The sequence below is a fragment of the Drosophila subpulchrella genome, chromosome 2R, assembly GCF_014743375.2.
Source record: "Drosophila subpulchrella strain 33 F10 #4 breed RU33 chromosome 2R, RU_Dsub_v1.1 Primary Assembly, whole genome shotgun sequence".
Taxonomy (NCBI): Eukaryota; Metazoa; Arthropoda; class Insecta; order Diptera; family Drosophilidae; genus Drosophila; species Drosophila subpulchrella.
Window position 1 is genome coordinate 15,735,245 of NC_050611.1, and position 24,598 is coordinate 15,759,842.

Here is a 24,598-nt window from a genome sequence, read left to right on the forward strand (position 1 = left end):
TGGCATATAGCAAACAAAAATCGAAGTAACAAAAGCGAGGTGGTGATGGGCTGGAAAAACAAAGGCAAGGACACACGTGTAAATTGAGTACACTTGAACCTGAAGTTGATTGTTGCTGCTATTGGCTGTTGGTTCTATTGTCACTTGGCAAACATAAATGATCAAATATTGTACAAGACGACAAAAATGATTGGCAAACTTTGGAGGGCAAAAAACGCAGTAAGTCCATTTAAATATTTCGGAAATGGACATTTTAAGTTTAACAATAATAGTTAGTTTAAAGATTTTAAAATTTTATTTGATATAACTGATATATTATTTATTTAATATTATATTTATTATATTTTCAAATGATGTCATGCATTTTAACTTGATTTCTAATGAATAATATATTTATTTATTTAGCTAAAGTATTTCAAACAATATTTTATATTAAATATGCGTTATATTTATCCCTACTATTATATTTTTTAGCAGTGTAAAAAAAGAGTGTGGGATTTTGCAATACTTCCTAGTACAAATAGATAATCTTATCATGGCAACTCGATTCCTTCTTATTTAATTAATTGAAAGGCAAATATAGCCAAGAAGAGGATTCGGTTTATTTCTTAACCTATCAGTCGATATCTTAAATCAAAACATTAAATGTTGTTGTATTTTTTAAGCAGCGATATCATAAGTATCACTCGTTATAAACGAAAACTAAGAACGAATATATGCTTGGAGCACTCTATATTACACCTTTATAGAGTCTCATTTGGTTGTCCTATGTAAACAAATATTTTACGAAACGACGGAAATTGGCAAGCTTAAGAGGGTTTTCAAAAATTGGGACCATTCCTCGGACCAATAGATAATCTTATCTTAACGTTTCCCTCTTATTAAATTAATTGAAAGGCAAATACCCAAGAAGAGGATTACGGGTTTGGCCTATCAGCCGCCTGTTTGAAGGCGAACCGCTTATCATTTGCACTGGGTCGGCATGGAGTATACGAATACCTGTTGTTGCAGTTGCTGGCGTCGCGTCGCATGTTGCTGCCCGCCGGCAACATGTTGCTCGCGTGCTCGGTCGGCTTTTTCAGTTACTTGGCACTCGTTCTCGGGTCGCCTTCGCCAATGCCATTCGATTCGCTGGCCGACTGGCGCCGCTTCTTCTGCCTTTCAGCTGGGGCCGTTCAGTACGCTTCTGTCACCCGCCCGGCCAACAACACGGCGCGCTTGCTCCGCTCAGGTCCGCTCCACCTCGATCCCGATCTCGACTTCGCTCTGTACCGCTCGTCGTACCGCTGCAGTTGTCATTCGAAAGTGTCTCGCTCGGCGGCTCCAGACCAAGTAATCAACCGAATTAAGACCAAAAGCAGTTCGAAAAATGTATAAATAAACAATGGAGAAAAACCGGCTCTTGATTTTGCACAGGGCGACGATCTCGCACGCAAGATCGCCACCGCGAGGCGAGGGGCTCGTCCGACTGCATTCTTGCATCACGTGCAGCCCGCGACACGCCCCCTCAAACGCCCCCCTAGCCGCTTTCAAGGCGAAATTCGCACAGAGAAAAAATTTCGAGATCGGTGAATTTTTTGTTTCGATTTAGGCGGTTTTAAAAGCGAATATTGCTCGAATATTGCATCAAAATAGTACAAATATATTTAGACTTATTAATTTTCTTAAATTATATTTGTTAAGATTCTCTCGCACTGCAAACTTTAATCATTTTCAAAAGTTTTAAAAATGTAGTTTTGATAAAGATTGGAGTCTGTAAAAATTTTAAGAAGTAGGAGACTACTAAATATTTTCAATTTTTTTTTAGTTTGTATGATGTCTTTTAAACTTAACCAAACCCTAACTTTTTTATAATATATTCAAATTCAAAGACAATTTTTTTTACTTTAAAATTAGGATTTAATTTTATTTTTTTAAAAATCTATTTTTTTTTTAAGTCTCTTTGTTACCGAATTTTTTATTCTTTAACTCCTTATTTTTTCTCTGTGTTGTTTATTAAATTCTCCTTTGAAAAGGCGCAAATCTACAGTTCTTTGTGCAGGGTGTTTTATTCTTCCTCCTCCGTTAAGTGTTTTGTTTTCGTTGCTCAATTGAGCGGCCTCATAGCCCCATGAAAACAGCTGCAGAACCCTCACTTTTGCATATAAGAAAGAACAGGCGCGAATTGGCGGTGATATCAATCGAAAGAGGTGCAATAGCTCGAGTATTGCCCGCAGTTATAGCGATTGCAACTTACTAATTAAAAGTGCAAAACTATGCACATGTTAATATTTGCATATAAAGTCATTTCCTATATATCCTCGTTCTTTTTTTTGCTTTATGCAATCCTAATAAATTCCAGCAAAAACCTTTCGCTGAGCCCACATTTCTCGTTGCTTTCATCTGTCAAAAAACCCTGACCTGTACCAATTCTCATATTTTTCTTCAATCATTTTGAACGTCAACAAATGCCGAGAAATCGTTGAGAGGCCTTTTGAAAAGTGTTTGCTTTTTGTTTATTTGCGTATCGTTTATTTATAGGCATTAAATGCATCTGTCGGAGGACTGTGAATGCGCAATATTTATTTGTATTTACTTATTGCAATAAAAACATAAACGGCCACAAAACATAATCAAAAGCATAAACAATTTACCTTGTCAAATGGATGAAAATCAACATCGATTTGGACCAGTTTTTCTCTGTTAATTTGCTCTTGTGTTTCTCACTTTTCATGCAAATTGGGGGAGAAGAAAAAGAGGAGCAGTACGGACATACCAATAATGACAGTGCTTTTACAGATTTTCTGCGATGATTGAATGCATTTTTTACTCAAAACATAATATTTCATTAAAAATAAACATGTTTATATTAGAAAAACCTTTGTTATGGCTACACAGGGGAAAAATTGGTGATAAAAAGTATTCTAAAAAGGAAATATAGGTAAAAAAGCAGTAAGCACAACAAAAAAAGTAAAAAGTTTAAAATAAACCATTTTCTTTATAATTAACCTAGCCAGACGGTACCTAAATTGGGTTGTTGACCTTGCGTACCCACTTATTATGTTTATTTTCATGTTAATTGTCATGTTAATTTGTTAAGACTCTGGGTTTTCTAAGATTCTCACACTTAATTAGTTTTTGGATCGGAGGTATACATGTGAATATTTTAATAGGACTTATTTTTTAATTAAATTAATTTCTTCATAAATACTTTTTAAAACATTTAGACCGCCAAATATTAGTGTTACTATACTTAAAGCTCTAAAATAGCATTTGTTTTAGCACGTTTTTTCTATCATTTTTTGATTTATTTACTTACATCCTAATAATAACAAAGGTTTGTTAATTAATTAGATTCTGTTGTAATTATGCAGTTTGAAAAACCTTTGACCCAATTATGTTCAATTAAAAAGAACTTGTCCCACTGTTTTGCTTTGACAAAACCCACACAATGTTTTCGCAAACTATACTTTGACCTGTCCACGCCACATTTGCAACGATAATTGGGAAATAAAAGCACCCATTGGTGGAACAAAATATTAGAAGGAACCCCAAGTCAAACAGAAAGAATCCCACTCAAAATAAAAACAAGACAACCTCTGACGCTTTGCTTTCGCTTTTCTATTCATCGCAGACATCCGAGTATTTTTAGATCAATTTTTTGTTTCGGTTGGTCGTGATTTTTTTTGCGCTTTATTTTGCAGCTTTTATTTGTCAGCAGAGATTTTCTTTTACTGCGACTTGATCGGGCCATAAACAAGAAAATACGAGTGTATCAAACTATAAAAACAGCTGAAGCCTATAATTTGCCAATTGCATTTGCATTTTATAATTGTCATGATTTTGTGTTGTATTTTTCCATTGATGTATGATTTATTAATTTATTTTTTCAGCCAAACCAGTTACAAGCACTTAAGTGCACAATTGCATTGCAAAAAAAAGCAGCAGAAAGAGAGAGAACGTGAAAAATGCATCAATTTTGGAACTGGAACTGGAGATGGGCTCTGCTGATTTTCTCGGGTGAGTATATTATAGAAATGTGAACCGATTTGGGTTTATCTTGTAGCCAAAATCTGACTCGATATCTCGGAATTCCCCTCAAGAAAAGTTGCACGAAAAATTTATGAAATGCCAATTTCACTTACGTTCAACTTTATTACCCCTGACGCACATTTGCAACTTTGTTGCAACTGACTGGCTGGCGCTCCTGCTGCTGGCCAAGAGTCTCAGATTGCCTTTTAGCTTTCAGCTTGAGCACTATTTCAATGTTTCTGTTTGTTTGTTTATTTGTCTCTCGCCCAACCACCCACTCTGCCCCTTCTGCTCTCGAATTTCCAGCCCTGCTGCTCGTTTCGCTGGCCAACTCGGAGGAATGCGGCCAGGAGGAGTTCGCCAAGTGCTCCGAACCACTTGATATGCTGCATTTATCGTCGAACTTCTCGATTGGACCGGCCAAGAAGGAGGAACTGGACAAACTTTGTCAGTAAGTGGCTCCACGAACGAAATTCCCCCGTCGATCTGTTGCCAAATCCCAATCGCAATCTGCTCAGCACAAGAAATATATATTTTCGTATGATCGATTTGGCGATTTTGCCTATCAAATGTCTTTCTATAGAGTGGTATTAGCTGGTGAAGTTCCAGAATTAGAAACTTAGGGAAATCTGTTTTTTTGAATTTATGAGAAAAAGAATCCTTTTTTTAACTAAGTGCTAAATAAATCATTTAACCAAAGACTTGCTAAATTTAATAATTCACAAAACAAGTAGGTATTACTAATTAAAAAAATATTTTTTTATGAATTTACGAAAAAGTTGATTTATAGTTGAATGCGACATTTTAAATGTTTTAAACGTACTTATACATTTAATAAATCCGTAATTAATCAGAATAAGTCAACTTATAATTGAATGCCTCATAAAACATTAGGCCAACGATTTTGTAATATTTTTTTAAATCGCATACAATGGGCTTAACAATTCAATTACATTTTTCACTTCCACTTTAACATTGAAAAATCGAATATTTCCAGTGAGCTGCGCAAGGGAGTGAGGTGCATCCAGAGCTTCACCCGCCGTTGCATGGATCTGCAGCAGAGGAACCAGTTCAACAAGCTCTACCACGGAACCAACCAGTTCATCAGGGATCTGTGCATCAAGGGGGCGTTCCAGGAAGCGTACCTGAGGCACGCTCCCTGCTCCCAAAAGGCCAAGACCGAGTTCGAGGTGTGTGGCAATCGCTACAAGGACACCATGGTGTTCCTGAAGCCAAACAAGAATCAGGAGAACTCCGAGAATGGGACCTTCAATGAAAACATAAAGACCATTTGCTGGTGAGTAAAAGAAATCGCAATAAAACAGAAATAATATCTAGGAACATAGCTTGAAAATGCAATTAAGCCCAGTACCATGGCAAATATATCTTAAAACTTATCTTATGCATAAGAAAACAAACCAATAAAAATCGTAGAGAGTATTTTATAGTTGTTGAAAAGGAAAAGAATTAGGTATAGTTCAGAAAGTTTTTCAACCATCTTGTTGACTCTTTGTAAAATTAAAAAAGCTAAATAAATTACCCTAATCAATTAATAAAAGAATTTATTGTTTTAAACAGAAGGTTATTAATATGTCCTGTTATGTCCTGTTCTGTGCCCTAATACCAGTGATTCTTTTCTATTTAATTCATTATCTGCCTTTATTATTATTTATCTATTATTATATTATACTTATTTTAGCTCCATCAGTGAACTTGTGGACTGCTCGGAGGATGCTGCACGTAAGGTGTGCGGCAATGAGGCGGCTGAGTTCACTCGTGAACTGGTGGACAAGTATGCCAACAGCCTGACCAAGGTAAAACCAAACCGAATCTCTAACTTAACAGATTGTAATTACCTGTATCTTGCAGATCTACTGCGAGGACTTCACCCGACATCCGGGTCACTGTCGGAACGGCGAGGAAAACAGCTCCCATCGGGCGGGTCTGAGCAGCTTAAGCCTTCTCCTCACAGGGACACTAATCACACTGCTGGTCAGCAGAGGCAACAGATAGATGGCAGAGCTACAGCTAAGTGCAAATATCTAGAACCAGTCTTACCAAGTCGAAAATATGCACTGCAAGAGAGGAGATGAAAATGTAGTTAAGGTTTCCCCCATCATCACACCGAAAGAATTCCACACGCTGTTGCATACGTTTTGGCAGTCAATTTAGGCCACAAAAACCCTGATCCCCGAGAGATCGAAGGAGTAAGTTAAGTGCGTTATGTATACCAGTATGCATATATATATATATAGTTATATATATATAGAACAGTGTCAGGCAAAGCTAAGATCGTATATATATATACGGATATGTATGTTACTATATAAAGGATATAGGCTAGCTAGTTAGAATCAGTGTTGAGTGTGGCAGGCAGGTTAGTTGTTGTTGGCCTTACTTTCCAATCGATCGTGCAATACTAGAGTTTCGTTGAGTTTGTTCGAGTTGTCCAGGCTTTAAGTGTAGGCATATTTTAGAGATACAATACCCCTAAGTTTCACAAAACGTTGTTAGCTGAAGTTCTAGAGCGCCCCTCACCACCACCTCCGTTTTCCGGATTATATTTGCAAGTCCCATCCCATTATATTTGCAAAAATCACACCCTTAGGCGCACAAGGAAGTAATCCCCAGTGGATTTGTTCACATATCGGCAATAACTTTACGTAAACTGAAAGTGCATTTCTATGAATGAGGAATTTTAAATTATTTATTAACTTATTTAGTGGATAGCGTATATTTATTTCACTGTAAATACCTTTAATACTATTCAAATTGGGAAGTATACATATAAAGTAAATATTAGTTTAACTTAAAATTACACACAAACACACACACACACCTACTTACAAAAAACTGTGAATATATATTATGATTAAAGAGTAACATTTATTTTAAGTAAAACACACACATGCATATGCAAGGAAAAACAATAAAAAATGAGAAAATAAATTAACGCAAAAAAAGTGTGAGACGAGTGGCGAAATAAAAGAGAAAACGAACGGGAAAGGAGGTTGGGAAAGTTTTGGAAGCCGAAACCTGGTATACCCTGCGATTCGGAATAGCTAAAATTGGTGTAAGCAATTTTCACAATTTTGACTAAGAAAAAGAAAGATGTTGTGAAATATTACAGATGGATTATTACCTATAGTTCTTCCTTATTCGAATTGCACAACAAAATTTTAATTGGTTATCTGCAATTATGTTTTACATATTATACTCTTAATATCCGATTATTCTGGGAAAATTCAGATTCCGATTCTGGAAAAAGAAACCGGGAAAGATTTTGTTTATGAACCCAAATTTCAAGCGAATGGTGTTGACTCTTCAAAAACATAGCCAAAGGTAACTACTAAGCTTTCGAATCTATTTTCTAAATAATTGTAGAATTTAGTAAGCGAAAGGAAAGGCCTCACAAAACTTATAACTTATTCAGACTTAAGTAGTTTCCAAGATATAGCAGTCATGGGTACATCGAGCTATCTAACAAATTATATTTAATCTATATTGACTACTAAAGTTTTAACTTAACTGACGACTAAGTTTAGTACAATACCCACAGATAGGGAGAGTATAGAGTGCCGTGCCAAAAATGCTTTTTACTGCAGGATAAAACGGAGCGCAGCCAAAAAGTATGCAACGCTCCCGTCCGGCGCCCAAAAGTATGCTGCGCAAATATGCCAGCTCCGGTCGCAGTTTACCAGTGGGCTGAGAAGGGGTTACGGAAGGGGTTACCAGCCAGAAGGGCTCGCCACCATGGCGATAGGGGGGCTCCAGAGGGGAGGTGACCCGCTACACTGGGGCTGGCCATAATTTATGTTTATGTGGTGCGTTCATTAGACTAGCGGCGGCGACGACGCCGACAACGGTTGACTTCTCGCCTGGCAGCTAATTTATAAGGTCGGCACATGGCTCAAGGACATAGGTGGGGCTAAGGGGGGCAATAATTACAGTTATCGCACTTGGCCAGCGGCTGAGTTTGCATTTGACACTCGCAATCACAGTCGTACATTGATTTCACCTGGATTTGCCAATGAAATCTGAATGATTAACTGGTTGAGTGTGTTCAAGCTGCTTGGCAATATCAAAAATAGTCATCTCATAAGCCGATAGAATACCTGATTGAACGTAACCAGTTTGGTTTTGAAGTCTTGCCTTTAGAGACCTTTACCCTTTAGCTAAAACGATTCTATGCTGACAAGAATTATTTTATATTTTATTTTTCGTTCAGCCTGGCCAAATTGCTTTTCCATTTTTATTACAAATTTGCATTGCATAAATATCAAGTTGAGCTTAGACCTTCTCATCCTTTTGAAATTTAATTTCGCAATAGATTATTTGCCTTTGAACTTAAAAATATTTCCCTCCGTTGGCATCCATTTCGGTTTCAATAAAAATTCATTGACATCTCCGGCAATCAGATCTCGGAATTGCATTTTATAAGAGACGATGACGATGTGAGGCCTTTTTGGACTCTGGGCCAAGTGCTTAACCAATCAATAACCGAGTTAAGAGGGGAAGTGAGTGACTGAGCTGGGAGCCAGGTATCTCGATTGCAGCTCAAATATTTACGTTTCCATTTAGAGTGGGCGGGGTATACAGGGGGGGCCGGTGTGGATTGGATGGGGTCATTTTCAGCTTCATTTGTTGTGCAAATAGGCGAAATGCATTGCCATCGAGCACCTCACTCAGTATTAATTTGAAGTCATATTTTGTATCTTTAGAGCGATTTCCTTTGGCCATTTGATTGCTTTCAGGCCACGTTTTTTTAGGTTCTTAATTAATTGAAAATATCTTTGGGGAGCTGCAATTGCAGCATTCGGAGTGGCAGGATGGCAAACAAATTGACAGCCAGTTGCAGTCTGCATTCATACGGGAAGTGTCGAGTGGCCCTTTAGTTTTCCGCTTATCATGGCACTCCCTTATCCAGCTTTCATTCACTTACCACCCACCCACATATCATACCATCCTGCCATCCCCATGGGAATCCCAATCCCGGCAGCTCTTTCACTCATGTTTAATCCTCTTTAAGCGGCAACAGAACGATTACATTTTTGATTTTTTTTTTGTTTGTTTTCTATTTTTCCCTGCTTTTGTTGCATCCTTTTGGCCGTTCGCTTTTGCTTTTATTTACCCATTTCCGCTGCGACTAATCTGCAATTATGTTTTACATAAAAATCCTATCGCATCGCATGCAACAACGGAGTGCGAATGAAAAGTTTTCAACAACTTTGTCGAGGCTTGATTGTTTTACCCGCTGCGATAGTCGGGAAATACAAATATTAAACAACAGCATCAGCAGAGACAACGTGGCGTATTAACGACGGCTGCTTTGCTTGGGACCACGCTGCGTATGCGTATTAAATTCTCCATTTACATCAAATCACAGCGGAAAGAAAACACAAAGAACCAGAGATAATTGTATTCTCAATAGGTACTGAAATATAAAACTATTAACAAATGAGTGTTACAAGCAGACGATTTTTCATTAAAATAATCACACAGATGGAACGGTTTTTTTAAATGAAAAGATACGTTGAATTATTTAAATAAAGCAAAAAAATACATATCGCCAATAAAATAATAAACTCACATTATTTTTATACAAACCATTTAATCAGGTTTTAATACAAAAAGCGCATTGCACAAAAATCAAAAAAAACAAGAAAGGATGTTAGCTTCGGCAAGCCGAAGCTTATATACCCTTGCAGCTATAATTATTAAATTTAAAAACACAAAAAATGATATTCCCAATAGTATAAGATAATATGTCAAAAAACACCGAAGCTATAATTTGTTTCATATTATTTTCCTACCAATTTTGCGATCGTTCCTATGGCAGCTATATGACATAGTCGTCCGATTTTGATAAAATTTAATTCGAAATTCAGAACTAATTAAAAAATGTTATTTCCAAGCGTTGGAGGTTATATGTTGAAAAACACCGAAGCTATAATTTTTTTCATATTATTTTTCCACAAATTTTCCGATCGTTCCTATGGCAGCTATATGATATAGTCGTCCGATTTCGATAAAATTTAATTCAAAATTCAAAATTATTTAAAAATTGTTATTTCCAAGCTTAGGAGTTTATATGCTAAAAAACACCAAAGATATAATTTTTTTTCATTTTTTTGTCCGATTATTCCTATGGGAGCTATAAGATATAGTTGTCCGATCCGGCTGGTTCCGACTTATATACTACCTGCAAAAGATATAAGACTTTTGGGAAAGTTTCAGCCCGATAGCTTTAAAACTGAGAGACTAGTTTGCGTAGAAACGGACGGACAGACGGACAGACGGACAGACGGACAGACGGACATGGCTAGATCGACTCGTCTAGTCATGCTGATAAAGAATATATATACTTTATGGGGTCGGAAACGTCTCCTTCACTGCGTTGCAAACTTCTGACTGAAATCAATATACCCTCTGCAAGGGTATAAAAACAGGGGAAGATTTATTGAAATATTCCCAAGTAAAACTCTTTACTTAAAAAAAAACACAAAATACCTGTAAATACATAGAAAACATATTTCATATGCGTTTTTGTATTTATTAATTAATTATAAAACTTAATGCATCAGAGTCCCATTATCCAGCAGCTCAGCCACACAATTAATAAAATCACTTTAATTAAAATGAGTGAATCAAAATTCAAACAAACGTATTACCTGATTATTACGCCCTATTGGGCTGAGCTAAAATCACAATAATTCTATGGCTATGAAACTATAAACAGGGCTGAGATCAAACTCAAGTTGAGCTCCGCTACTGCCGTTTTGACCATACTGCTAGGCTACTGGGAATATTTAATGGCCATAGTCAAGCTCAAGAGCTCCGAATGAAAATCGGAAGCCATCTTCTTCGAATTCTAAGCATTTAGAAGCATTTACGTTTTGTTGCTCCCACATCATATTCACTTTGAGTTATTTTCGTTTCCATTTCGATTGCAAGTCACTTGGAGAGATTAAATGGCCAACTTGCCCCCAGAATCTCCATGGCCAACCCTTTCCCCTCCCTTCCTTTTCGGCCAGGACATCCTGATGGCCATAAATGCGCTTGTGGTTGATAGGTGGTGCAGGTGGGTGGATGGATGGATGTGGATGTGGATGTGAATGAGGGGGTTGGGTGTTTGGATGGTTGGCCAGCCCTGTCAGCTGTTGGCCAGCTGGCTCCGGCTACGAATGCATTTCGTACATGATAATCATGTTGGCTGCTCCAAGTTGCAACTTGCAACTGCAGCATGCATTGCATTTGCAATTCCTGCCATACAGCCGTACAACCATGGCCATTGGCCGATGGTCGATGGGCCTGCCCGTCTAGCAAAGGCCTGCTGTGGCTTGTCGTGGTGTGGTTTATGGCAACATCTTGTCCAATTTATTACCACTTTCATTTGGTAGCATAATAGGCAATGCACTTGCACGCACACACAAATGCACACTGGAAGAAATCAAAGAATTTCAAATAAGAAGTAGATACTACGATGAAACTTGTCAATAACTAGCTTTTAAGGTGTCACAAAATATGTACACCCCCTTTCAAAATGTTTTATCCTGACTAACTAGTCAGCAAGTGGGTATTATTCATTAAATCCTTGAAAAAAAGTTATTTCCCAGTATAAGTAGAAGTTATACTAATCATTCAACCATTTGTGAGGTTCTCCAATAGCTTCTTAAAATGAAATGTGTTAAATTTTATTGACCCCTTTCTGCTGAACTTTTACATTAAGCTTTTTTAAAAATATTAAACTTTCTAACTTTAATATAGTAACCAAATAAAAATTCTTTATAAAACGCGTTCAGTTTTAAAAGCCAACGTTATTTGCAACATAATTCGTTTCCTTTGCTTTCTTCAATGTAAAATATTAATCAAATTTTTCGGTTCATAGTTTACTCACAAATTTTTTCCCGTGCACCGAACGCACTTGTGGCAAATGCTGCCAGCCTGGCTGCATACACATAACACATATCTATAACACGTAGCACTCAAAAATACTCAAACATTGAAATTGGAGCTCTAGTTTTTGGTTCTCGTCTCGTTTCTGCTTCATCAGTTACATGCTTTGAATAATTCAAGCGTATTTAGGCCTTGCCATGGAAAATGTTTTCCGCATCGAACAGGCGGATTCAGTCTGTCCCGAAAGTTATTAAATTATTTTAAAATCAACACAAAGGCAGATATTTTCTTCTTTATTTTTTGTGTGAAAGCTTACCACTTTAAAGGAATTGTTGAGAACTGCAATTATAGCATATTAAGCCAGCTGGATTAGCATAATTCAGCGGCTCTGAGTTCAGCAGCCTCTTTGCTGCTCTTTGGCCAACACTGCGTATACGCTACTCTGCCACATTACGTATACGCAATGCTTGACGCCAGCCATTTGTGCTGCATATCCCCAGGCGCCGCTGAGGCTGTGGTGCCTGTTAAAAAACAAAACTCAAGTGTTGAATGGCAACCAAAAAGCGACACCCTCCCCCCCCGCACACTCCGCTGCCCCCTTTGTGTCTTTTGTGGCCTTTCGCTGTTTGTCAACAGCAGCAAACACTGCGAGTACTGCCAACACTTGAGGGGGCGTGTCAGGCGTGTAGGCGCTTTTTAATTGCACTGAAAACAAAACGCTAAACACTTGTTGGCCGCCCGGATGGCTGGCTGCCTTCCAGCTAGTTGTCGCGTGGCAAATGCCGGGGTGTCATCCAGAACTCTCCAAACAGAAAGAAGCCCTGCCGCCGCCTGCAGCAGCAATTTGTGTTGCAGTTGCTGATGTTGCTGCTGATGTTGCTGTTGCCAATGTTGCTGCCGCTTTGATTGTGCACCATAACTGCGAGGCAGCATCGCCATTGTGTGTCGCCTTTTTCCCTGGCATCGCTGAAGTTTCGCTTTGATCGCATTGTAAAATTTTGCGACAGTTTTAGATTGTAATGGGCTCCATGGGAGAAATGAGAATAAGAACGACTCTCAATTGAATCGGAGACTGCGAGTCAAACTTGGTAATAACAGCACAGTAAACAAATTGATAAGGAGTTGAATGGAATCAGAAAATATGCAACTGCTGAAGTACCAATCAACTTTCATAAATAAAATCCTTATGGTAAAGTTCGGGACAACCAAATATTTCCAAAGGCCTCTAAAGGCAGTTATTTTTAAGCCAAGAAACTTTGGCCGATTTGAGACTTTTTATAAAATATTTCGCAATTAAATTTAAGTTTAAAAAACCATCATTAAATCAAAGATCTGGATAATATTAAGGAAGTCCTTAAAAGAAAACCTTCGAAGCTAACAAAGATTTATGAATTTATGATTTATTAATAATATGGAACAGTTTGGTTTACTTTTAAAAATTAACTTCACTTGTAAAAAACACATTTAAAATTATAAAAAAAAAAACGCAAAGGCTATCAAATCTATGATTTTAAAAAATATTTTCAGAAGCTATCTTTGCATCTACTGTTGAAAATCAATTATTTTTAATAAATACTTAGGTATCTGTTATTGACCCGTATTTAATGTTTAATATATTAATTAATAACATTTGCAAGTACAAAATCAGATTCCATTATATTTTTTAGCACGCTAAATCACAATGAAAAATATATTTTCAAAGTCAAACAATTAAACGATTTTACATAAATTCCATTACCAACATTGAAAGCAATCTTTTATTTGCCATTTGTAATAGTGTTTATGCCACTCGGAGGCGTTTGATTGACCAGCTCAAATGATTGCCACATTTAATTACCCCGTTCGATCAGATAATGTAGTTAATTTTCAATTTTACTTTTTCGAACAAGCAATTTCCCACGCAGTTCGATTTATTGTGCGCTTCATTGGGACAACATGTTTAATTAACGAGCACAACGAAGGCGACTTTGTCACTGGCGCTCGGTGAAATTTCTGACTCTCTGGTGACATTTGAAAAGTTTAAAATAATATAATTTTCGACGCTATATGGCAAACTAACAAGTTCGACCCGGCAGCCCAGGGATGGGATGGTATGGGAGATGGTATGGTATGGTATGGGGGATGGGATGGGTTGTATATGCTCGCAGATGGGGGGGAGTGTTTTTCGGGAGTTTGTCTTAGCTAACTTTTCAACCCGGGAAAGGAGAAACTTTCCCGGCTGCACTGTTGCACACACCCACACGAAGATCTATTGTAAAATATGTAAGAAAGTTTCCTTAGCTGCGTTTTTGGAAAAGCCAGCAGCGCAGCGCAGCATCGACGTTGTCTTTGGGGAAATTAAACATTTTCTATTTGAAAACTTTGCCGTGTGTGTGTGGGGGCGGGGTGCTTGGATTTTCCTAAGGTTCAAGAGCAACAGTTGCCTTTTGAACTGTTTCGGGTCGGTCACACTTTGGCATTTCGTTAGTTCCGGTTCCCCTTTTGTTCCACCAACAATTGCGGAAGTCATAATTTTTGCGCTGGCCAAGTTTTTCGGGTTTTTTGACAAATTTAGCAGCAAATTGCAGGCGAAACTTTAGTGCTGACTGGTGGAATGGTGTAATAGTGTAATAGTGTAATGGAATGGGCTTGGGTTTTGGGATCTAAATGTCAAGCGGCTTGCTGTCATAGGTGTTGCATATTTAATGCGCCGACGCCGATGGCAACAGCAGAAACAAGGGAGCATCTGAGGCCCCAGCACAGCGATTGCGATTCAGACAAGTGCACCCAGAGTGCATGCAAATATTTTTGCCAACGATTGTTTTGCCGGTTCCCTCGATTCCGAATGGCCAGCTCTGACTGTGGATTTTTCACAACATCCGGAAAAATCGGGTCAGGGAAAGGGGTGCAAGGACATTCGCCCACTACACGCCCCTCGTTGTTGTCAACGGTTTGAGTAATTGTCGATGGTGTGAAAATTGGCAACGATGCCATCCAGCTGAAAAAGGATTTACTGGGTTATGTATGAGCCAAAGGCTGATTGAGATGAAGGAGCAGCTGGATCGAGCTGCAAATGACCATCAATGGATGTCTATGGCATCAGCGATGCTGCCAAAACTAAAATAATCATTGATCCAACGAAAATCAAAATCAGAAAATGTTTATTTATTTATTTATTTATTCTCAGGCTAAAAGGCAATTGAGAAATTACCTATAGCCTATACTTTTCATTTACTGTGTTTATGCTATGCCTATTTCATGAAATCAATTCATGAAATGGGCAAATTCGTGTGTGCATAAACACCTTTTCATGAATTCGATAACACACGAAAGTTGACTATGAATTCAGTCCCAATTTACGAAATGCTGAGGCACAACCTACTTCACAGCCTACTTCTCTATAGAGCTCTATATAAAATTCAAAAGATTTGACAGCTTTACTAATATCATTTCATGAATTTGTCTGTGTTGTATAAACAGGGGCTATTTTAATTTCATGTATTGGAGAATGCATGAAATTCATAGCATAAACATAGTATAAGTAGCTATAGCTACTGTGGCCTTAAGCTACGTTTGTTATATACAATTTACATTTTTACATATAGACTATGTCTAGGTTTTAAATTACATGGTATAACTTTATTGCCTTTAAGAAATTCATGGAAGCTATGATATTGGGGGTGTTGGGGGTAAGGAGTTCTGACGGGTTTGAAGGTAGGAATTTGTTTCTTTCTGATAGAAAGAGAGGACATTCTAGGAGAATGTGCTTGATGGTGATCGATGTGTTGCAGCGCTCACATTGCGGTGCTGCTTGTTTGTTTATTATGTGTTCGTGCGTGAGCTTGGAGTGACCCAGCCTTAGTCTTGAAAACTTAATCAAGTCTTGGCGATTAATATCGTTTGCTTTAATGTTGTAATTTTTTAAAGATAGTTTGTTGGGGTTTATAAGTTTATAGTGGTCTGAAGTATTTTCCCATAGAGATGCGAATTGTTTTTTGAATTTCTGTTTGATAAATAATTGTGTGTCCTTGTAGTTGTAATTGTTTTCGTAGAGGTGTGGAAATAAGTGAGCTTCCTTGGCAGCTGCGTCAGCTGTGTCGTTTCCAGTTATGTTTGTGTGTCCTGGGATCCACAATAATTTTATGTACGACTGATGGCTGTTGAGAATATCTCTGATTCGAGCGGTGTAGAAGGATTGGTTGCTTATGTTGGCTATTGATTGCAGTGACGATAGTGAGTCCGAGCAAATCACGAATCTCTTCTTTTGTGATACAGCGTAATCACACGCTGCATAAATAGCTGCCACTTCTGCGGTGAAGATAGAGCTATGTGCTGGTAGGAGTGCTGTTTTAATGATGCGTGTGTCCGTAGTGATGCTATAAGATACTCCGTGCCCAGATTTGGATCCATCTGTGTATATGAATGCGTAGTTATTGTAGAGTTCTTTAAGGGAGAGGAATTTTGTTTGGAAAACAGTTGTAGGAGTGTTCGATTTAGTTGTGTAATGTAGTGTTAAGTCTATTTTATCTTCTGAGAAGGACCATGGTGGATGTTTCTGTTTCCTTAATTTAACTGAAGTGCAGTTTATTCCATTTTCGAGAACGAATTCTGACGCTTTATGTAGGATTGAAGGTATTCTGGGTGTTCTTTTGGCGTTCTTTATCTTTTGGAGGACGGTTTGAAGTGGCGTATTTTTGGCGAATGAGAAAACCTTACAAATCCGCGCAGTGGTCAGCTCAATTCTAATCTCGATAGGTGTAATATCGGATTCAATCAGAAGGTTATTGATTGGAGTTGTGCGTGGTGCTCCAAAAGCAAGTCTTAAAGCTGCATGGTAGATAGTTTTGAGTTTTCTTAGACAAGAGAGAGGGCAATTCCCATAAAATGGGAGACAGTAGTCAATCTTGGACATAACAAGAGCGTTTATTGTATTTATTAAAGATCTGGTGTCGCAGTTGTATCTACGATTGCCTAACCATTTAATTATGTTGAGTCTTTTTGATAGTTCTACTGCCAGAGTGTCTATGTGATCTTTCCACCTGTATCTACTTGATATGGTAAGGCCAAGGATTTTAAGGGAATTAGCTTGGTTAAGAGGGTATGCTTGTGATGTGATTGTAAAATTACACCTATGTTTCCGGCAGATATGCAGATGTTTGCATTTTTGCACAGAGAGTTTCGCTCCTGAGTAGTCACACCAGCTTAATATGTCTGTGAATAGGCTGTTTATAGACATTGTGTTTACATTTTTATTAATTTTCTTCAGTATAGTGAAGTCGTCTGCATAGGAAAAGAATTTGAATCCCTTATGGATTTCAATGGTGCGGCATAGTTTGTTGTACGATATTAAAAAGAGAATTACGGACAGTGGTGAACCTTGAGGGATCCCATTGTACAGTGGTCTGTCTTCAGAAAAAGTGTTGCTCACTTTGACTTTTATCTTGCGATTGGTTAGGAAGTTTTTTACGTAATTCAACAATTTTGGTCCGATTCTCCATCTCTGTAACTCGTCTATTATTGCGTGAATTCCTATTTTGTCGTAAGCTTTTTCGAAGTCGAGACTAATAATTGAAATGTGGCTTCTGGTTGATAGGGCTGCGGTAGTCTGGTAGTCTAACAGAGTTAGGCATTCAGATACGGACATGCCCTTTCGAAAACCGAGCTGTCGACTATCGAGGAGTTTGCAGTTTAATGCAAGCCACCAGAGTCGGTTTGCTATGATTTTGTCTAGCACCTTCGAAAGACAAGGGTTGAGCGATATGGGACGATACGAGGTTACAGATGTTTTGGGAGTATTGGGTTTATGGATCGGTATTATAATACTGTTTTTAAATTGCTGAGGGATGTGGCTGTCTAGGATTTTGTTGTATAAATTTATTAACCGGCTTGTTAATGGCTGACTGAAGTTTTTAATCATTGGGTATGAAATGCGATCAAGACCGGGTGTCTTTCCATTGAGGCTGTTTAGAGCTGCTTTGAACTCAATCAATGTGATTTTAGATTCTACTGAGATTGCTTCCGGTGATGGATTGTGGGATAAATTCATTGAGTAGACTCTGTTCTTATTAGTTTGGAATAAATCGGTAAATTTAGAGTCCGAAGACGATTCTGACCAGTGAGTGACGAGGACTTGGGCTATGGATTCTGAATTTATAATGTTTATAGATGGATCTGAGGGGGATGTTAAGCAATGTATATCATTTCTGGTTTTTCTTCCGCAGAATGTATTGATGTTTGCCCAGATTTTTGAGGGAGTTGAATTCGGGTTTATTTCTGCAGTAAACTTTTGCAGAGAGCTGCGTTTTGCTTGTTTCAGTTCTCTTCTAAACAAAGCCTTGTTTTTCTTGAACTGTATGATGTTTTCGAGAGATATACTTCTTCTTAGCAAGTACCACGATTGGTTTTTATTGGTTCTAAGTTGTTCGAGGTATGTGTTCCACCAAGGGACGGTTTTCTTTTTATTAAATGCTGGGTTTGATTGCGGGATTGCTGTACTTGCGCTTTGATGGGTTATTTTTATAATGTTGGCGGCTTCTTGATTTATTTGGCTGCTTGGTGGCCTTTTGTTGTGGAAAATATCTGTGAGTGATGTGAAGAGGGGCCAGTTTGCGGATTCAAGTTTGTATCTGGGGATCTTGTAGCTTTTACTGGAATTTTCATTAACAAAAAGATTAATATGGATGGGAAAATGATCACTACCGAAGAGTTCATGATCGGTTTTCCATTTGGTCTGAGTGGCGAGGTTCGGGGTAATTATTGTTAGGTCCACATGTGTCATTGTATGGTGGGTTGAGAAATGGGTTGGGGAGCCATCGTTTAGGGTAATTAGGTTAGATTGTGAAATGTATTTAAAAATCGTACATCCCTTTCTATTATTGTTAGGCGATCCCCAGCTTTGGTGCCAGCTGTTGAAGTCACCTGCTATGATGGTATTTTCATTGGGATTACCATACATATTTTCCAAATTTCGTAGTTCAAAATTCTTGTTTGGGGCAATGTAAGTGGATATGAGTCGAAGCTTTTGCTTGGAGTGAATAATAACTCCTACGGATTCGAAATCGTTGTTAAGATTAACTTGTTCGTTTTGAATTGAGTTGTGGATTAGAATTCCTACTCCACCGTGGGAGTTGTTTGATGTGTTTTTATGTATGAATGTGAAGTTGAGAGGGATGGGAATGTTATTAAGGGAATGTAAATGGGTTTCTTGCAGGCAGATGGCTTTTGGGTTATAACAATTAAGTAATAATTGTAGTTGGTCGTAATTGTTTATGTAACCGTTACAGTTCCATTGCAGGATTAATACCATTGTGATTATTTAAATAGTTTTTTTTTTTTTTAATATCTACTCAAAGTTCTTCCTCAGAGCTGTTGCGATTGGCTAGTCTACTTAATTCGTTGGCTAATTTGGTAGTATTTATAGGCTTTGATTTGTCTGATTTATCTTTGGCTTTGAGAGAAGGTTTTGATGTTAGGTTTGTCTTACTATTATTTTGGCTTCTAAGCTTACGGTCGGATTCAGTCATCTTCTTCTTTGGGAGGGTCGTAGTGGAATCTGATGAAATCTCAGTCTCCATTTCTTCAATGACGGTGCGTTTGGACGAAGTGGTGGGTTGGTGATCCATGATGTCGGTGTATGACCTTAACTGACGGTTGGTGCTTGTGCTGGTAGGTGCTTGGGTGCTTGCAGTCTTTTGGGCTTCGCTTACAGTGGTCGTAGGTTGATTGGTGGACGTTATCTTGGAGTACGGAGTAGTTTGATGGATGTGGCGCATATTATATATTCTTGTGGCGGTTTTGTGGTCAACTTTTTGTAGGGTTTTTATTGTTGTTATTTCTTTTTGTTTTATAAAGGCGGGGCATGTTTTATCTAGTGGGCTGTGATTGAATTGGTTGTTTATATCATACTTGCAGTTTATGCAAAACTTAGGTTTGTCGCATTCGGTGTCCTCTGTGGTGTGTGCTTCTGCGGAACAGTTGGAGCAGGTTTTGGGGCTTCTGCAGAATTTGGTCGGGTGTCCAAACTTCAGGCAGTTACGGCATTTCAGTGGGCGTGGAATATGTGGTCGAACTCTAACTCTCTCGTATCCTATCATCAAGGTTTCGGGTAGAGTTGTTGATCCAAAAGTGACGGTTATGAGTCCTGATTCTTGTAGGATATTGTTCTTCATGATACGTATTTTTTCAATGTTGGTTACCTTTTGCGACTTAAGCTCGTTCAGTATATCCAATTCATCTATGTTGCGAAGTTCATTAGAGTAGATGACTCCTTTTGAGAAATTTAGAGTTTCATGCTCGGTTACGGAAACAGTGAAGTTGTGGAATTGCGTTAGCCTTAGTAATCTATATGCCTGGTTTGCGCCTTTGGTTTTAATTAATAAGGTTCCGTTTCTATTCTTGTTACAAGACTCCACTTCGCCACCGCAGGTGAAGTCAATGACCTTTTTAATCACGAATGGTGATACTTTTTCAAATGTCTCATTGTCCGTTCTGGTGATCGTGAGAAATTTCGGTTCGAATAGTGCTGTTCTTGTAGACAGAGGGGGGAAGTCTAAGTCCGGTGGTCGATGCATTGTTGTTGTGCCTGGGCTGCCGCCCGCTGCACAAGGCGCTTGTGCGCGTTTGTAACGGTTGCGATGTGATTTTTGTTATTGGGTTTTTTTCGAAATTTTCTTTGAGCACTTGTTTGTGTTTACAAAAATTGTTAGAATTTTGTATTTGTAACTGCTGGTACTCGCGGAGTTCTGCTGATAGCACGTCTTTACTCGATGAGGTTTGGACTGGTACTGCAGAAAATGTTATAAAATTGTAATCTGAGTGGAATTAAATTACATTGCAAAGTTGCACTTCAAATACAAATACTTAAAAGTGCAGGATAAATTTTGAGGGCCATTTAAAACTCAAACAATTTATTAAAATTGGAATCAGATTTTTAAGTTGCACTTCAAATGCAAACATTTAAGAGTATAAAATTGTGTTTCAGGTCGATTTCAACATTCTTTGTAATAAATAGTGCTAAAACTCAGTAACAGTTTTTAAGAGTTTTATATTTTTCAGACATCCAACCCTCTGGTAAAATCTTTTATTCATTTATAAATTCGCTACAAGGCAAGACATCAATACCCTTGAAACAAATCCGTTAATGAAAGGCAAGCCTCATGTAACGAAAAAGTATTTCCTGATTTTACACAAATAAAATCAATTAAATAGGGCTTAAAAAAAACAAGCCCAAACGATATTTGATTACAAAAAACACCCAGCAGATGATTTTTTACCACAGACTGGAAAAAACTTAGATCCCGAGGCAAATTGAAAACACGATTTCGTCCGCTGAAGCAGGCAAAAAATCCCCACAAAAAGGTGATAAAAAACCCGACAACCAAAAATGATTTTCACATTGATGAAAATTAAATGCGAGGCGGGGCAAACCAATGCGATGTGTTGCATCTGTCGGGGCATTATCAAATAATTCAGTTGTAATCTATTTTAATCCGTCCGCGTGGCCCGCGAAACCGCCCCACTTGACATGGCGAATCATCAGAATGTTTGTTAGCTTGGCCTCTGATATCGCCTCCCACTTACCACCCACTTCCCACCCACTTACCACCCACTTCCCACCCACTTACCACCTACAACCCACCCACCCAGCTGCCTTATAAAAGTATTTATTTCGACATTTTGCTAAACATTGCCCAGATTTAAATTTCCATTCATGTAAAATTGCATAAATACATGCAAATATCGTTTGATGGAAATGTCCAGCTATATTTCAGTCACCCATTTTTTTATTCGCATAGCCAGGGAATTATTCAAATAATTTAAGCGGCTTAGTGTAATGGCTGGTGAGGTTTTGTCTCGATCCAGAGAATGGGAGTAAAGCTGCTCTAAGCGTAAAGAACCATTGCGGTTGCTTAAATTATACAGTATAATTTGCGAATATAGATTACCAATTGCATGAAAGGGCAATTGAATAAATAATTGTTTGGGTTTTATGTTCAATCGATTGGTCAAGGGTTATTTATCATTACAAAAGTCAATATGGATTATATGGAACGCAGCATTTTTCTGACTACACGATCTTGTCTATCCACCCGAATAACACTGAAATTACACTAATAAAATCTCTTATTATTAATTTAAATGATTATAAAATGATTTGGGTGTTCCCAAGTGGCCCTTATCGCATCCATTTGGAAGCAACGAAGAGTTTCTCAAAAATTCTGTACTGTAAACTGTTTAAGGGGGCTTTAGGCTCAACAAAAGTCCCCCGTTTATCATGTCTAAATTATCTAACCTCATTCAAAACTCATCAAGATTCTTTAAATATTTAAATATAAATTCTTTGAATTGAAAATTTGTTAATATGCAGATATAAGAAAACAATTTCTAACCTTAATTAAAAGTAAGATAAAAACGAAATACCTAACGTTATGATGGACTATATAAAAAAGGAACTATTTCTTACAAAAGTCAGTCGAAGAAAATGTTTCGATCACTAATCCTACTCACTTTTTTAGCCCTACCTTTCTTAGTTCTCGGAAATCAAAGGATCATAGACGGTAACACAGTGAACATTAAGGATGCCCCGTGGTATGCCTCGATTCTGGTCAGATCCTATCTGAAATGCAGTGGAGTCCTTGTTTCAAACAACTATATCCTGACAGCGGCCAAGTGTGTGGATGGTAATAAAGTGAAAAACATTAAAGTTAGATTGGGTACCAGCAGCTGTAGATCTGGTGGATCGCAGCTAGGAATCTGTAGTGTGAAAATCCACAGCCAGTACTCCAGTTGGCGCTTCGACAATAATCTGGCGTTATTAAAAACCTGCGAGCAACTTAATGCCACAGATGCAATAAAACCCATCGAGAGGATCGACAAGTTGCCAGATGATAATTCCCGAGCCAATATAACCGGTTGTGGTGCCAGATCGGGAAGTTGGTTTGATGTGATTCAAGAGAAGAAGTCTGCGGGCATTTTCGATGGCCTTGTGAACCTATTATCCAATTTGCCTGCCCAATTGCACGGCACCGAAGTGAAAATCCTAAGCGAAAAGCAGTGCGCCGCAGACTGGACCTTTCCATTTCTTCTTCACGATGGAATCTCTGAGCTGACCATCTGTACCAAGTCTTCCCGCACGGGAGCCTGTTCCTTTGATATGGGGGCTCCCTTGGTCGTCGACAATAAGCTGGTGGGCATCCTTTCCAGGGCAGGCTGTTCCATCAAGCCAGATGTCTTTTCGAATGTCCTTAAGCACACGGATTGGCTGGATAGCAACATTAAGCTGTAATATTAAATATTTAAAATGAAAAAACACGTTTGATTTAAAACATAATTACCATACCATATATAATTACATGAATTTCTTAGAGCACAAAATAAAGAAGAACATTGCGCAACCGTTGAATATAGGTGGGGAAAATTAGAAATCAATTCCGAATGTCACCCGTGAAAGATCATATATATAGGAGTGATCAAGAAGTACCGGATTTATTGATGAAAAATGCTACAATCAGCTGGAATACTTCTTCTAACATTCCTATCCTGGTCGACTGCTGAAGTGGCTAAGAATGGCAGTGGCAGGTGTTCCCCTCGTGGAAAAGCAGCGAGGGTCGAGGAAGTGCCATGGATAGCTTCGATTCAGTCTAATAATACGCAATTGTGCAGCGGGGCAATCATCAATCCAAAATTCGTACTAATCACCGCGAATTGCCTGACAAACGTCAACATAACTACTGTCAAGGTGCTCGTTGGCAATCCCGATCGAGACTCGGGATCTTCTTTTGGGGTTTGCAACGAAATCATCCATACGCGGAACCCAAAGCATACTAGCGATGACAATCTTTCCTTGCTGAAACTCTGTGAACCTCTTACCACCTCTGCCAAGGTCAAGGCCATCGATATAATCGACAAGCAGCCCGAGGAGGGAGCCAGGGGCTCAGTCGCCGGATGGGGTTCCCTCACCAAGGGGCGATTTAAGTCAAAAGACTGCTGGGCCAAGCATTCAAAGGTCCTGCGAAAAACTGATGTCCAGCTCTTAGATATCAAGGAATGCGCCACTCGACGAAAAAAGTCTTTTAGCAAGCTGAGCCTTTCGGATGCTAACATTTGCAGTGAAAAGCGGGATTTCAGTTGCTCCTATGATGCGGGATCTCCTCTGGTCATAGATGGCAAGCTTGCGGGTATAATAACCGCCGGCACTTGTTTGAGGAAGCCCGAAATCTATGCCAGTTTGTACAATTACAGGAAATGGATAGAAACCAGTACAAAGGACAAGTAATGCCCAGAAGCTGTATTCGTTTAATCATGTAAACTTCAAAAATTATATTTGCTTAAGAATATAAACATTCATTTTCTAAAAAGTTTAGCTCATTTTAGTTTTTTTTTTACTTAGGACACATTTTCATAAGTAACCAATTAATGATTGGTATATAATAATAATCAAAGTATATTATTATTTTATACCAGATTCTTGTTGTCCCCTATTCTATTGATGTACGACCTATATATTATATATCATGCCATCTATAGTGATCATCATAGACCATCTAAGAGCGGTTTTCTAGTAGGTTTTAAATCAATGAAATCGTGAGGAAATTTTGAATTTATGCCCAACCTTTAGAGTAACATTCTTAGGAATTTTTAAAATATTGATTTGCTTTGGAAAATTGCTTGTGTCTCAATATATAAGTGAGAGAAACTAGAAATCAATTAGTGA

General features: G+C 38.2%; 3 protein-coding genes across 5 annotated transcripts; all 3 read left to right on the top strand.

Annotated features, from left to right (window-relative positions):
* Positions 1 to 1,146: 1,146 nt before the first annotated feature.
* LOC119551390 lies at positions 1,147 to 6,960 on the top strand. 3 transcript variants are annotated; one of them, XM_037860717.1, is made up of 6 exons: positions 1,147 to 1,231; positions 3,873 to 3,999; positions 4,318 to 4,462; positions 5,009 to 5,308; positions 5,711 to 5,825; positions 5,881 to 6,960. In XM_037860717.1, exons 2-6 carry the CDS (start codon positions 3,948 to 3,950, stop codon positions 6,022 to 6,024), a joined length of 756 nt encoding a protein of 251 aa, XP_037716645.1. In that variant the 5' UTR covers positions 1,147 to 1,231; positions 3,873 to 3,947; the 3' UTR covers positions 6,025 to 6,960. The 3 variants fall into 3 exon arrangements, with proteins under 3 accessions (XP_037716645.1, XP_037716643.1, XP_037716644.1); XM_037860715.1 differs by having other exon boundaries at positions 1,176 to 1,332; XM_037860716.1 differs by having other exon boundaries at positions 1,189 to 1,371.
* Positions 6,961 to 22,347: 15,387 nt separating this feature from the next.
* On the top strand, positions 22,348 to 23,194 carry LOC119551769 (trypsin delta-like). The gene has a single exon (XM_037861296.1). The coding sequence runs from the start codon at positions 22,367 to 22,369 to the stop codon at positions 23,168 to 23,170; it is 804 nt and encodes a 267-aa protein (XP_037717224.1). The 5' UTR covers positions 22,348 to 22,366; the 3' UTR covers positions 23,171 to 23,194.
* A 189-nt stretch (positions 23,195 to 23,383) lies between these two features.
* On the top strand, positions 23,384 to 24,160 carry LOC119549804 (trypsin alpha-3-like). The gene has a single exon (XM_037858072.1). The coding sequence runs from the start codon at positions 23,384 to 23,386 to the stop codon at positions 24,158 to 24,160; it is 777 nt and encodes a 258-aa protein (XP_037714000.1).
* Positions 24,161 to 24,598: the final 438 nt, after the last annotated feature.

Excerpts from the sequence above, each read along its gene's own strand:
- LOC119551390 (XM_037860717.1), top strand. The coding sequence starts at position 3,948 with ATGCATCAATTTTGGAACTGGAACTGGAGATGGGCTCTGCTGATTTTC. Across the intron at positions 4,463-5,008 it reads GAACTGGACAAACTTTGTCA|TGAGCTGCGCAAGGGAGTGA; the intron begins GTAAGTGGCTCC and ends GAATATTTCCAG. Across the intron at positions 5,309-5,710 it reads AACATAAAGACCATTTGCTG|CTCCATCAGTGAACTTGTGG; the intron begins GTGAGTAAAAGA and ends TACTTATTTTAG.
- LOC119551769 (XM_037861296.1), top strand. The coding sequence starts at position 22,367 with ATGTTTCGATCACTAATCCTACTCACTTTTTTAGCCCTACCTTTCTTA.
- LOC119549804 (XM_037858072.1), top strand. The coding sequence starts at position 23,384 with ATGCTACAATCAGCTGGAATACTTCTTCTAACATTCCTATCCTGGTCG.